Genomic DNA, 13,921 nt, shown 5'->3' with positions numbered 1-13,921 from the left:
GTTCTTGATGAGTCACTCAGTAAAAGACTTTTGATTTAATTGTTGGTTTAATGCACGGTTAGGGAACGAGGATTTCCAGTGAAGGAGAGTTAGGAAGTCGGCCATTTTTTTGCAAGGATTGCAATTTTTTTTGGCATGGCAAGTACCATATTAATATAACAGAGTAAAGGTATATTTGCAATTGTGAAAGATTCTAATTTGAACTGGACATTGACATGTTAGTTATATGTTGTCGTTCTAAAGCTCAGTTACAGGTTGCATTATACCGAAGCTTGGTGACAAGCTTGGAACTCCGTGATCGTTCCATGTTGTTTTATTTTATGGAACTCAGGAACAGTTTCATATTCTTTGTTGTTCCATTGTGAATGATGAACAATAATAAACAAAATCAGGTAACTTAAATATACAGCAGGGGTCCATATGTGCAGCTGTCCTGTCACATGAGCGTCCTCAGATCACACAATGTTTTTGTCATTGACGAACAGCAGATCAGAAATCGGAAGCAGTCGGTCAGACTTGGGAATATAGGAATTGGGCAAGAAAATTGCAATCGATGCATCTTAAGTTGGTAAACATGTTCGCTAACTTGATGCATTTGAAGGGATTCATCCTCATGAGATAAATTTGTATATATAGTTAGCCGTAGTAGCTCGCATACACTGTGATTCTCCTCGTTACAAGGCACCTAATTAGTCAAATTTTTAAATGGATTCCTGACACTGTGGCAAGATTCCTTGGTGCGACCAAAAATAACTTGTCCTAATGTGTCATTTCAGGGCGGTGACATAACTAACCAGGATGGCACGGGAGGCAAATCAATCTACGGCAGCAAGTTCGAGGATGAGAACTTTGACATCCGGCACACTGGCCCGGGTCTGCTGTCCATGGCAAACCGAGGGCGGGACACAAACAGCTCCCAGTTTTTCATCACACTGAAGAAGGCCGAGAACTTGGACTTTAAGCATGTGGCATTTGGCTGGGTGCAGGACGGCATGGACGTGGTGCGGCAGATGAGCAAACTGGGCTCGGCATCTGGCAAGCCCAGCAAGAGGATTGTCATTACAGACTGTGGACAGCTTTAGGACTCCACTGTGGCGTTAACCGGGGAGGATTGTTCTGGGAGAACAATTTCTGCTGCTGTCAGCTCCTCTGTTCAGAGCAAGGCTTTACTGCCCAAACCCAATCTCTAATCATAGAGGAAGAGAAATTAATAGCGAGGCAATGATCATCGTCCCTCTTCAATCTCCAACAATTCTCTAATTTCTTTGGCTGGTTTGTTTTGTGTGTGACTGTAAATTAACTACTTTTTTTTTCTTAATTGCCTATTTTATTTTTTTGCATGTTTGAGCTTTGAAAAAATCGTACTCAACATCATACTGAAGGAAGATTGATCACAACATCCCTGTTCTTTATACTATGCTTGTCTTTTCCCTTTGTTTTTTTACACAGATTTTCTCAGTCCTGTTATTAATCTCATTCGCATTGTAGGATCAGCGAAATTGATTAGGACATTGCACCTGGTTTACGATTGAAAATTACCCTCAATAAATATTTGGAAAATATTACAATCGAGGTTGAAATCATTGCTTAGTTTGCTGAGACAATTTTCCAGTTGCTTCATGATAAAATCTTGCCGTTGTTTTTAGAAACTATCCGTGGGATTTCTTTCGAGGTGTTTCTTCCGTTATTGTACTTGATTAGTAATAACAAAATTCCTGCATGTAAGTGGCAATGCTTCTTTCTCATTCAAAACTCACTGGGAACTGTCAGCAGCATCATTTAATTCTTGGACACATTTTAACATTGGATCAGGCTGAATTTATTAATTACTGCTCGGCGATTAGATCAGTGAAATTAAATGGAAAATTGTAGTGACACAAGATATCATCAAACAAATCTGAAGAAATGAACTTAAGAGACAGGCGCGCGAACGGTGGTGAGGAGGTGCAGTTGGCGAGATTTCTATACATATATTGTATTAAAATATTTTCATAAAACCCCAAAACCTTTCACGGACGCCCCTGGCTAAGTGCCATGGACTTCACTTTGAGAAACATGTGGAGCTCCATTTGAGGCATTGCATATATAAATAAATCTGTATATATATTTATTATATAAACATGAGTAAATATAGTTAAATAAATAACTTTTTATTAAAAAAAAAAAAAAAAAACAAGCAAAAAGCATAATTCCATATCCCATGTGACTTTTACTTCATAATGCCACATTCATTTTAGGCCACTTAGGAAGAAGAATCTTTATTTGTCACATGACCGCACTACAACACATGCATATATACATACACTATATATTTGGGATATTTGGCTTTCGGGTAAAATTTATGGAAAATGTAAAAAGTTCACGCGACAGTGATATTATATTATGAAAGTAGGGCATTTAAGTAGAAACATGCAATGGTGATTTCCTCATCTCAAACAATTTATTGAAAACAAAAGCCAACAACAGTGGTGGGTACACCACAACAAAAAATGTCAATCTCTCAATGACTTGTCATGTGCCCTTGAGCATCAATTACAGCTTGACAACGACGTCTCATGCTGTTCACAAGTCGACTTACCGTATTTTCACGACCATAAGGCGCACCGTACTAAAAGGCGCAGTCTCAGTTATGTGTGCCATTACTGTATTTAACACACACATAAGGCGCACCGGATTATAGGGCGCGGGTTTTATATACCGGTACATATCCTCTACTACGTTTAAATACCTCTACTACGTATTTAAAAATAGAGCGGGAGCAAAACTGAGTATGTTTGTGCTTTATTCATGTATTTATTACAAAGTATTAATCAAACCCATCGAAGTCATCATCCTCTGTTTCTGAATTAAACCGCTGCGCTAAATCAGACATGCCAGTTTCCCCTTCTTCGCTGTCAGAGTCACTTTCCGTGCTTTCTGGGCTCCTCGGAAATGATGCCGGCTTTTGCGAAAGCTCGAACAACAGTGCCAGCAGACACGTTACCCCAAGCATCTACAATCCATCCGCAAACTGTGACGTAACTTGCCCGGCGCTGCCTTCCACTTTTCGTGAAACTGTGGTCTCCGTCGGTCATCCATCGCTCCCACGCCGCTCGCAGCCTTACTTTGAACGGCCGCTTCACACCGATGTCGAGCGGTTGTAGTTCCTTTGTCAGACCTCCCGGAATAACAGCAAGCACAGCGTTCATTTGTTTCACCTTGTTTTTCACATCGGCTGTGAGATGGGCACGCATGGAGTCACAGATTAACAGCGATGGTGATGCGTGGAAAAAACCACCTGGTCTCCTTACATACACCTCCCTCAGCCACTCTTTCATCATCTCCTCATCCATCCAGCCCTTTTCATTTGCCTTAATAACGACTCCAGCTGGAAAAGTCTCTTTAGGCAAAGTCTTTCTCTTAAAAATCACCATAGGCGGCAGTTTCTGTCCATTTGCGTGGCAGGCAAGCACAACAGTAAACGACGCCTTTTCATACCCCGTTGTGTGTATCGCTACCGTGCTGGTCCCCTTCTTCTCCACCGTGTGATTCACCGGGATGTTGAAAGTGAGCGGCACCTCGTCCATGTTGGTGATGTGGCTTGGCTGGATGCGTTTGTCGGCGATGTGTTTGCTGCAGTAGGAGTGGAAGCTCGCCAGCTTTTCATTATAATCCGCCGGACGTTGCTGCGCTACTGTAGTCCTGGTCCGGATGGAAAAATGGCACCGTTTCATAAAACGAAAGCACCACGACGGACCTCCTTGAAAATGTTCAATTTTCATTTCTTCCGCTAGCGTTACTGCTTTTAGTCGAACAGTGACCGTCGAAACGCTCGCCCCACTCGTTCTTTGCTCGATGATCCACCGCTCGAGTCTTTCCTCCAACTCGGGCCACCTCGCCTTATGTCCGCGGAACACACATAGGACGCACCGCACTATAGGGCGCGCCACACATTTTGAGGAAAAAAATAGACGTTTATATGCGCCTTATAGTCGCGAAAATACGGTATTGTCTGCTGATGCCTGGCCCCCCACTCTTCTTGAAGGGTGGTCCTCAGGTCATTGAGGTTCTGGGGCACAGAGTAACGAGCCTCTACACAGCGACTCAGCTAATCCCATAGATTTTCTATGGGATTCAGATCTGGAGAAAGTGCAGGCAACTCCATTTGAGGTACCCCAGTCTCCAGCAGCCGTTCCCTAATGATGCTATCTCGATGAGCTGGAGCATTGTTGTCCATGAAGATGAAATTAGGCCTGTGTTGTTCATGCAGGGGCACAATGACTGGATTAATGATGTTATTCAGGTAGTATGGGCTTGTCACCGTCCCATTCACAAAGTGTAGGGCAGTTCTGTATTGACTAGACACACCTGCACACACTAACACTACTACCACCAAAGGCTCGTTTGGTGACTAAAGTGGCTGATGCATAGCGCTCTTCTTAACGTCTCCAACATCATTGGCGGCCATATTTTCTGCCCAAAGTGAATCGAATTTCATCAGAGAACGGCACTAAGGGCCCACTGGTCCCTCGTCCAGCATAAATGCTCCCTGGCCGGTGCAAGACAATGATGCCTGTGGCTGCTGGTGTGGTCAGGTACCCTTGCAGGTCGTCTAGCACGTAAACCACGCTGATGTAAATGGTTTCAAATGGTCTGACGTGACACTTGGGTGCCTCTCACCTCCCTTAAATGTGCCTGGAGTTGAGCGGCATTCATCATCCGGTTCCACAGGGCACTGTTCACAATGAAGCGCTCATCAGTGTGGGATGTGGCCAAAGGACGTCCACTTCTATGCCTTTCTGTGACTCTTCCAGTCTCTCTGTATTTCTGTTGCAACCTGCTGATGACACTCTGTGACACTCTCAGCTCAGTGGCCACTTCCCTCTGAGAACATCCTGTTTGAAGCCTCGCAATGGCGAGGTACTACTGGTCAATTGTTAGGTGTCGTCTTGGTCTCATGATGTCAAAATATGAACAGCATGATGAAGAGGACTGTTTAAATACCAATTCTAATTGAACCAAGAAATGCATTGGTCGATTCATGGATCAAACACCTGTTGTGAATTTTGCCGTTCAGCTCCTTGTGAGAGAACAGCAAGTTGTGCAAAAAGTACTGAAACACTGAACAGTCGGACATGTACATTCAAAAGTTTAGAGAAGGTCAAATTTAGTTCACTTGTAAAGATTGTAGTGCATTCTAGGTTCATCCTGAAATTTCACCCGAAAGCCGAATATCCCAAACTTTTTGTGAGTAGTGTATACATACACATACACATACATACACACACACGCACATGCTTTTTGGGGTGGTGGCCAGTGAAATGTGGCCTCTGCATTTAACCCATCCTGGCTTGTCCTTCCTCCAGGGGGGCAGCCAAGAGCAGTGGGCAGCATTCGTCAATGCACCTGGGGACCTGGTACCAAGTGTCCATCGCTGGTCAGATGATGTGTGCATGTTTTTGGTGGGGGTCCTTCCTGATGGTAAATGGAGTAAATCCCATGTGGGAATGGAACATTTCCATTCCTTATATGCAAATTAATGGGGGGGTAGGGAGGGGGCGGGGGGGGCGGACCTTGCACCCGGGACCCAGGAGAGAAAGAAGGGCCTCTCCCCCAAGCTGTCGAGCCAGTGGGCTGGCCCTTTCACTGTGCTGGAACAGCTGTCGGACATGGTGTACAGGTTGCGGCTGATCAAGTGGAACCGGGTGGTGGCCCTCCACCGTGACTGGCTCCACCTCCTTCCGGCCCCTGGCTCCAACAGAGGAGGTATCGGGAGCTGAGGACCACCTCCGAGCAACCACACCTAGCACTGTTGCGTAGGAGAGCGCCAATGGTCCGCACCGGCCTGGCTCCCCTTCTCTCCGTCGGCTCTGAATCTGAGATACCCATTCATTTCCATATACGTAATGGAAATGTGACATTATGAAATAAAAGTGCACTGATATTTTTAAATGTGGCATTATTAAATAAAATTCCCCTGAAAAAAGGAAAATCGTATTTTGAAAAACCAATATATATAAAATATATATTTAACTATATTTAATCATTTATATATATTTACATTTATTTACACATGTATTTCCTAATTTATCCATTTCATAGACATATGTATTTATTATATTATAAATATTGACTCAAATGGCGCTCCATAGTTTAAAACGTGTGTACATCCGCGTCGCGCCCACTGTGCCAATGCTCCTGGTGTAGTTCCACCGAGTTTTTTGTAACGGTTTTTTTTTTACACCGTAGGGGGGCAGCAACGCCCATCTTCCGTGTAGTCTCTCGAGCAATAATCCAGAAGAAGAAGTAGAGGCCGACGTCATCAACTCCTAAACGTTCAGCCTCCAGGCCGAGTCTGTCTTTTCTGTTCACATCCTCTTGGGGTGCGAGGCTCCGGAGCTTTTGTCGCTGACCGTTTTAACAACAATCCGACGAAATGATAATCTACCGGGACATCATCTCCGGTACGAACTGTCCATTTGTGCGGGACCTACTGTTCAACCAATCGAGCGACTTACCGCTGCTTTTTCGATTAACGACTGGGTTTAACTGGGCCTAAAGCATGATAGCCAGCGCCTCTAATTTAGAGGCCCCAACTATTAGCCGCATGCGAGCCGTTTTCCATTAACTAAACTTAGCTAACGTTAACTAGAAACAAACAGATAGCTTTGTAGCGACTAACGCGTCCTTATCTGGCGTGTTCTTGTGAAAGTGACGACAAATCCCGGTTAAAGAAAACTTTCTTCGATCTAAGAGACGGGAGCAACGCAGGGCCGGTAACTTCTTCGCCGGTGTGGTGTTTGTGTGTGCCTCGTGGCGGGCGGGAGGAAGAAAATGGAGTCGGAGCCACTATTGGTTTTCGCTAAATGGTGAAATACAGTGGAAACACAAAGAAACACTACCCTGTTTTAACGACCCGTACAGCCAAACGGGTTCCACATCCCCAGATGCTTTTATAGCAAGTGCGGAAAATTGTCCTTTTTTGGGGAGGTGCAGATGAACACGATAGTAGGCCATAGACTGCTGTGAACTATTGAAGCAAAACTGTCTCTATGAAAAGGTTGGCTGTTCTATTTAAGAATATATATTGTGGCTTTATTTAACAAATTGATAGTACGACTGAGTACTTTTTGATAACAATGTATATTAATATGCTATATCGGATCTAGGAAACCAGACACCCCGGCACTACCGTGACGCAATTAATATAGGTTCCATCGTTTGTTTTTTAATCCTGTTGCAGGTGACGAGATGTTCTCCGACATCTACAAGATTACCTCGTCAAAAAGCGGTATACTCATCGAAGTCGAAGGAACGGTGCGTCTGCGGGTTTCCAGGGTTGCAAAGGGTTGAAAATTATTAATACATTTTTTTGAATTAGGTGTGTGTGTGTGTATATGTATGTATGTATGTATTTATATATATATATATATATATATATATATATATATGAACTATGACATGGAATGTTTTTGTTGTTCAATGACAGAATAACACACATTTCAATTACATTGTCTATCTGCAAATGTATGACATGGGGGGGGGGGTAGCAGACTGCAGATAACAGCTGTATTTCCATTGTATTACCACTAAATAGGGGTTGACCGATTAATTGGGCCGATATTTGCACATTTTGAGATATCTGCCCGTGCCCGCACTCATGAGGCCGATAACATTTCTGCAGACTATTGTTGGCAGAAATACAGATTTTTCTATACATAAAGATTCTGAATATTTGATATTGTTCCAATACTGATTTTCCACCCGCAATATACCAGTACCAGCTGCTTCCTCTGGCTCTTCTCTCCCACAGCTAGTGCCCACATAGCCCCGCCTCCTCTTACTCGCTGTCTCCATTGTCTCATTCATTTGTTATGGTGTTAGCCCATTAAAGATGGCAAGAGCCTCGGTGACTGGATTTGAAAGAAAACAGCAGGAGTGCTGTTATGAAATACTTCACATTAACACAGAACATAAAAGGCACATGGACTTTTTTTCTTAATTTTAATTAAATGCACTGCAGAGGCAATGCGGACAATAAAATATGTTAAATGTTGATTTAAGTTAAGCAGTTTTGTCATTTGTTGTTATTATAGAATAGTTTTTGTCAGATGAAGGGGAGAAAAAAAAGGCAACTATATAGCATTATATATGTTATCCTGCTCTCTAAATATCAACATCGGCCATTTAACCGCATCGGTCAACCACCTGTGTTCTAGGGATGCAGGATCAGACATGTAAAATGTTGGCATCGTTTCCTTGACTCTGATATTGGTCCTTCAATTATTTTTATACCAATTTATTTTTGGAATTATTGAAATGAAATACTACTGTTACTGTCTCTGCCTTTTGATGGTCATTGCCATTAAAGTATTTAATCTCTATATCTGCCCCTGATGGCATTTGATGTCAAACCTCAAAGACAGGACAATTTTTGTAAGCTTGTGTGGTATGAGGATAGAATTTGAGAACGGAAGGAATCAGGGACCCGAGGAGGAATAGGGTACAAAAGCTGGTGGTTTATAATCACTTGGATTTGGATACAGATTTGAGTGCTGTTTTCGTGCCTGATGCTGGTGCCTGATGCTGGTGTCACAGTTTGGTCAGTGCAGAATAGATGTGGCATCAACAACTTTATTTCTTACCCCACCCATATTTGCCATGATGCTTTCACATAGAGTTCAACATTGACATGCTAATTTGTAGTAGTCACATTGCCGCGTTTACCTGAAGGGGTGGTCTGTTGCATGGGTCATAAATAGAAGAAGCTTTACTTAAGCTGGGTGGCATCTTATAGGCTTGGGCAGATTTACGATTTAATCGTTTGTAATACATAGTCATGTCACGATAATTACTTTCGTTGGACAATATATTGTCCCAGAAATAATTGCGAAAAACAATGTCATTTTACGACCACATTTTGCCAATGATATAATAATATAATGGCATAATAATGGATGTACACCCTTTTAAATAGCAATTAACTTTTTATTCTTCAGAATATTCAGACATTTTCATTTCAAAATATTAAAGTATCCTAAAATAAAAACAACCAAAACAAATAAAATGGCTCTGTTAACAAAAAGTGCACTCAAGCTCTTTTGTTACAATCACACAATTGTATTTCTGAAAATAGAAAAAAATGAGTATGACCAATGCAATGAGGCATTGTACCTTTTGGAAATTATCATATATACAGTATACACAATGTTATCAGTTATGTGAATAAGCACACATTTCATTCATACATTGTTTTTATTAACTTTGAAACATACAACATTTCAGGTACATTACGTCCTTTAGCTCCCACTTTTGTTCAAAGCCTTTCCAAATTTATTTAAGTTCAAAGGTAATTGTGGATATAAAAAAAAAAGATGTTACGAAGAGCAGAAAGCAGCAAGTCGTTTTGAACGTGTATTCCCACATGACTTGAACGCAGCATCTGTAGTAGTAACAGTGGCAGAGTCCACCGTGCATTCTAGCGTAGATAAATCAGCCAGGGACAATGACCGTGGTCACTGAAAACTCAAATGTAAGGAGATCCCGATTTCGGAGGATTCTTGTCGCTGAGGCACTGTTTAGGTTTTGTGACGTTGATAGTTGGAGTAGCGGCGTGTTTGATTTAATGTACTTTGGCTTATTTTGGTGTTTGGGTTATAGTTGGTTTGAGCCATTTTATGACTGACTAAGAGAAGGCAACCTATACTGTTGTATTGTGATAATTGTAGGCTGCCCTCTCTGGCTGTACTTAACTGTGTGGTGCTGATGGATTTGGTCGTTAAAATAATAATTTGATCGCTTGTGTAACATTATGGTCTTGTCGGTCGCAGACACTTGAGATTTTGTAGTTAGCTGGAAAAGGTTGGGAGCCCCTGTTAAAGAGGAAAGACCTATTACATCCAGACAATGTCTAATGCATCAAACTGCTTGAAGGGAATTTTATTATGCTTGTAGAAAGTACCTGACATTTGCATAATTGTACATGTACGAACCCTTTGTGTCTCATCTGCATACAAATCAGGTTGTTTGCCGTTCAGAAGGTATCGATGACCAGCTGTTAGGCGGCAATGCCTCGGCTGTGGAGCAGACTGAGGGCAATGAGAGCATCACTGTCAGTGGTGTGGATATTGTTCTGAACTCCAAGCTTCAGGAGACCCATTTCAGCAAGGACAATTTCAAGACATACCTCAAGACATACATCAAGGCGTGAGTGGTAAACATCTGTTTGTTTTGTTGTAAAACAACTACACGGAAACAAGCTAATTGGTACAACATATCCAATATCTCCTATCTAGGCTCAAAACGAAGCTTGAGGAGAGCAACCCAGAAAGGGTAAAACCTTTTGTGGAGGCAGTTACAGAAGATGTCAAGAAAATAATGGAAAATAGAAAGAACTACCAGGTCAGTATCCAGAAATTAATGGGCTCGTGGCAATTGTTGCCTTTTTGCTCGGAGCTGAATCTGTCCAAACTTGTTAGTCATTTTGATTTTGTGGTTAATCTGACAGTATATCCTACATTTTTGTTACACAATTTTCAGATACATATAAAGATTTAATATATGTGACCCACCACATACTTTAGGGTCATTTGGCGGGATATTTTTCGCATCGTTTAAAAGTGGAGAATCAGCCCTTCCAAACAAGGTGTCACTTGTGCAAATCAAACAAATATTTGTAAAGCTATGACTTGTTAATGACAAGGGTGTGGCAAACTGATTGAGATATCACCTCCAGAGGTTCACTTTCACCAAGTTCATTCATTCAGCTCCCAGAATGCAAATGGGGTTGGCAGACAAACAGCCTCATGGCTACTAAACATACTGCTGAATGGGCCAATTACGAACAGCTAAACAACACAACTCATTTTGTTTTCGAAAAATATTTTATTTAACAATAAGAATAAACATGTTTTATAAAAGTGGAATTATTTTGGAGTTTAAAAGTACGGAAAACATAACTAAATGTGGAGTCCGTCAATAATGAGTCCCAAAAAATCTGTCACCAACCTCAACAGACTTAATCACGTCATCATCTTCTTCCGTTGTAGCAACAATGGATGTTTCGTCGGTCTCAACTGGTGGTACTTAAATATTATATAATAATATATATATATATATTAAATAATTGTCACATTAAGTTTGAAATCCGCTGTTTGAAATGTTCTCCAAGTCCGGAGTAATATCAGATTCAGCGTCGCTGTTGTTCTCCGCGTCGCCGTTGGAGAACTATCATCGCTGAAAATGAAGTCCAGTACGCGCTGCTAACACTGACTTGGATCTATTGCACTAGTCAGATCAAGGTCCGAAATATGATCCAGAGCTTCCGCCACCCACCTTTGTCGCGTAATCCATAACGGTACGGAGAAGAAAGTTTTCACAGACAAGTGAGTCCGAAACACCCTCGTGCTGCGCTTTAACAGTCTGTTTATGGAAGTGATGTAGGTGCATGACGCAAAAGGATTTTCTTCGCTGTTTAGCAGTGGCGCCGTGTGTGTAAGAGTAGTGCGATTTAAAGGTTGAATTCTATCAAAACTGTTTCACATTGTTACTTCACATGACATGGAATATGGATGAATGATCTTCACCTGGATTCTTGCTTTAGAGGAAACGATAGATCAACGTTATTCAGCGCTGTTCCGCGTCCCGGTACGTGAACTGCGTTTCCCCATGTAATCTAACTGGAATATTTAACTCCACGGTTTAATATTTTTCTACTATTTATAAATCAAACTCTGTTTTGAAAAATACATTGATAGATTAAAAAAACAAAAAAAACTCAAAGGAACACGAATCTGGAAAAATCTAATTTTCCTTCAAGAAAGGTTTTTCAACGTTTTTGGCTGCTCCTGGCAGTTTTTGAAATGCGCAGGATGGTGAGTTTTGCTGTGGTGGAACACATTGTTGTTGAAATGCGTTCAAAGAGTTCACTGGTGTTTTTGAAGTGTTTGACTTGGACAGACAGACAAGGGAAGCATGGTCTGAAATTGTAAGCCGTTGTAAGCCAGCTGTATGTGTTGAGCTTACCTTGCAATATGCTTCATAGATAAACCTGCATCATTGTGGTTGCTCGGTTCCACATACTGTAGCTACTACTGTAGCTTCCTTGCTTCTATAAAATAGCTTCAACATGGCACAATGTTGTGCTGCTAATATTTCTCTCAATATCCAGCTCTATTAAATTATGTAAAGCTGGCTTCAAATTAGCTACTTTTAAAAGATCAACTAAATTGCATTAGTTACTATCTACTCTCAAAACATTCCAAGGAGAGATTTTGAGATTGGGAGCCCACTGGACCTGAAGGTCGGTGTGACATGAAAATCATGGCCAGACCTGAGTTAGAATGGCAGGGTTTGGTATTGTGCGTCAAGGGGTTTGGCTTTGATTGTTCCTCTCCCTGCTCAGTTTTTCACAGGCGAGTCCATGAACCCGGATGGTATAGTGGGAATGCTTGACTACCGTGATGACGGCATCACCCCCTTCTTGGTCTTCTTCAAAGATGGCCTGGAAATTGAGAAATGTGTAAGTACACTGCTTGGACCTCTTGTTCCCACACGGAGGTTCCCTCTAGTTTTGTCTCCATTGTAACGCTGAACAGTTTTTATGCTCTATGGTTCGATTTAAAGTTCTGCCACAAGATTTGATGTCGTGCATATTAGAAGTTAACTTATGTGTGATCATTAAGACATTTTTCAGTAACTTTCAGGTTCCAATTGTCTTTCTCCTCTGTCCAGTAACAACCTGAAACCTCGAGATGGAAGCACAGACGGGAAGCTGAACTCCTCCGTATCATAACACAGTGGAAGCGTCACGTGTCCCCATTGATTATTCACGTCATGGCCCTTGGTGTCTGAACTGTGAAGTATATGCTCAACAGTGGAATCATATTTTCTTTGGAATAGCCAGTGTAACCTTTTGTCCCTTGCTTGGCCTAGTGTAAGGGATAATGGTTTCTGAGCATTTAATTGGAGTTAATTGAAAGACCTTCCAAACGTTCCAGTTTCGAAGCTTTGGTCCTGGATTATGCTTCAAATCCTCCATTCAAGAACATAAGACTGATTGCTTGGTTTCCTTTTGCATTGTCTTTGATTGTATTAAATTTAACATCGGCCTTTTGGTTAAAATTGTAAAAATAAAAGCTTGTAACATCCTAAATTGTTTACTTCAGAGCAAACAGTCTGTCTAGAATAATGCATCCTATTAACTACTATAACTACTGCCTATTTAAGTTTATTTAATACTTAATCAGTGATTGCATCCACCAATTCTCAACCCCGAAAACTAAGACAACAAATTCAATCACAACTGTGATTAATTGCTTGTCTGCTCATGTTGCTTTGACAACAGCCTCTCAGCTCTGGTCCCCTAGGGCTGTATGTAATGGTCAATGTGTGGTATTAATTACCAGCATTTTTAAAGCTGAAATAGTGCATCTAAAAGCATGAGCCATGGAATTTAGTGGACTGATGGCAGCATGCGGTTAGTGAAAGATTCACTCATAACATCAATGTACTCAGTGGTGTAGTGGTTTCAACTATATCTTCTTAAAGTGTTCTTTGCACCACAGTTTCAGTTCTGTTTTTCAAGTTATCAGTAAATTAAGTGGACCAAACTGGCCTGTTCAGGCTTGCATGACAATGCCTTTTGGGTAAAATATTAATTGTGGTTGCTGCATGCAATCAAACCTAGTTATCTTCGCTCTTTATTCAACTTATTATAAGGGTTAAGCCCTGAAGAGGTAGAACCTTATTGTTTTTCCTCTGATCTATTATTCATTGTTGTCTTGCGCGGTGTCTCAAATTGCCGTGAGTTGGGACTAGCTAGAAACATGAAACCCAGTCCAAGAAGAAGAACAAAAATCTTTAATCGTCACACAGCACACCACACTACAACACATGCTTTGGATGGTGGCCGGTGAAATGAGGCCTCTGCGTTTAACGCAGA

The 13,921-nt window shown here is 41.5% G+C and overlaps 2 protein-coding genes across 4 annotated transcripts in view; both read left to right on the top strand.

Moving 5' to 3' along the window:
• The window catches only part of ranbp2 (RAN binding protein 2), a 71,900-nt gene extending 70,332 nt beyond the window's left edge, over nt 1-1,568 (top strand). For all 3 annotated transcript variants that reach the window (XM_080019014.1, XM_080019013.1, XM_080019012.1), the window contains one exon: nt 777-1,568. In XM_080019014.1, coding sequence (XP_079875140.1) covers nt 777-1,082 — 306 coding nt within the window. In that variant the 3' untranslated portion in view covers nt 1,083-1,568. The remainder of the gene's footprint in view (nt 1-776) is intronic.
• Nucleotides 1,569-6,302: 4,734 nt separating this feature from the next.
• Nucleotides 6,303-13,132, top strand: tpt1 (tumor protein, translationally-controlled 1). The gene is made up of 6 exons (XM_080019451.1): nt 6,303-6,443; nt 7,223-7,296; nt 10,001-10,185; nt 10,275-10,380; nt 12,383-12,499; nt 12,712-13,132. Exons 1-6 carry the CDS (start codon nt 6,416-6,418, stop codon nt 12,712-12,714), a joined length of 513 nt encoding a protein of 170 aa, XP_079875577.1. The 5' UTR covers nt 6,303-6,415; the 3' UTR covers nt 12,715-13,132.
• The last annotated feature ends 789 nt before the right edge of the window (nt 13,133-13,921 follow it).

Source organism: Zeus faber, assembly GCF_960531495.2.
Source record: "Zeus faber genome assembly, chromosome: 18".
In the NCBI taxonomy this organism is placed as follows: Eukaryota; Metazoa; Chordata; class Actinopteri; order Zeiformes; family Zeidae; genus Zeus; species Zeus faber.
Note: the sequence above shows the minus strand (reverse complement) of the source record. Positions and strands in the feature narration are given on the sequence as shown.

What these genes read in the sequence shown, in the direction of transcription:
- tpt1 (XM_080019451.1), top strand. Translation starts at nt 6,416, where the DNA reads ATGATAATCTACCGGGACATCATCTCCG. An exon ending in TCATCGAAGTCGAAGGAACG is followed by an intron (nt 7,297 to 10,000) that starts GTGCGTCTGCGG and finishes CATACAAATCAG; the next exon opens with GTTGTTTGCCGTTCAGAAGG. An exon ending in AAAATAGAAAGAACTACCAG is followed by an intron (nt 10,381 to 12,382) that starts GTCAGTATCCAG and finishes CTCCCTGCTCAG; the next exon opens with TTTTTCACAGGCGAGTCCAT.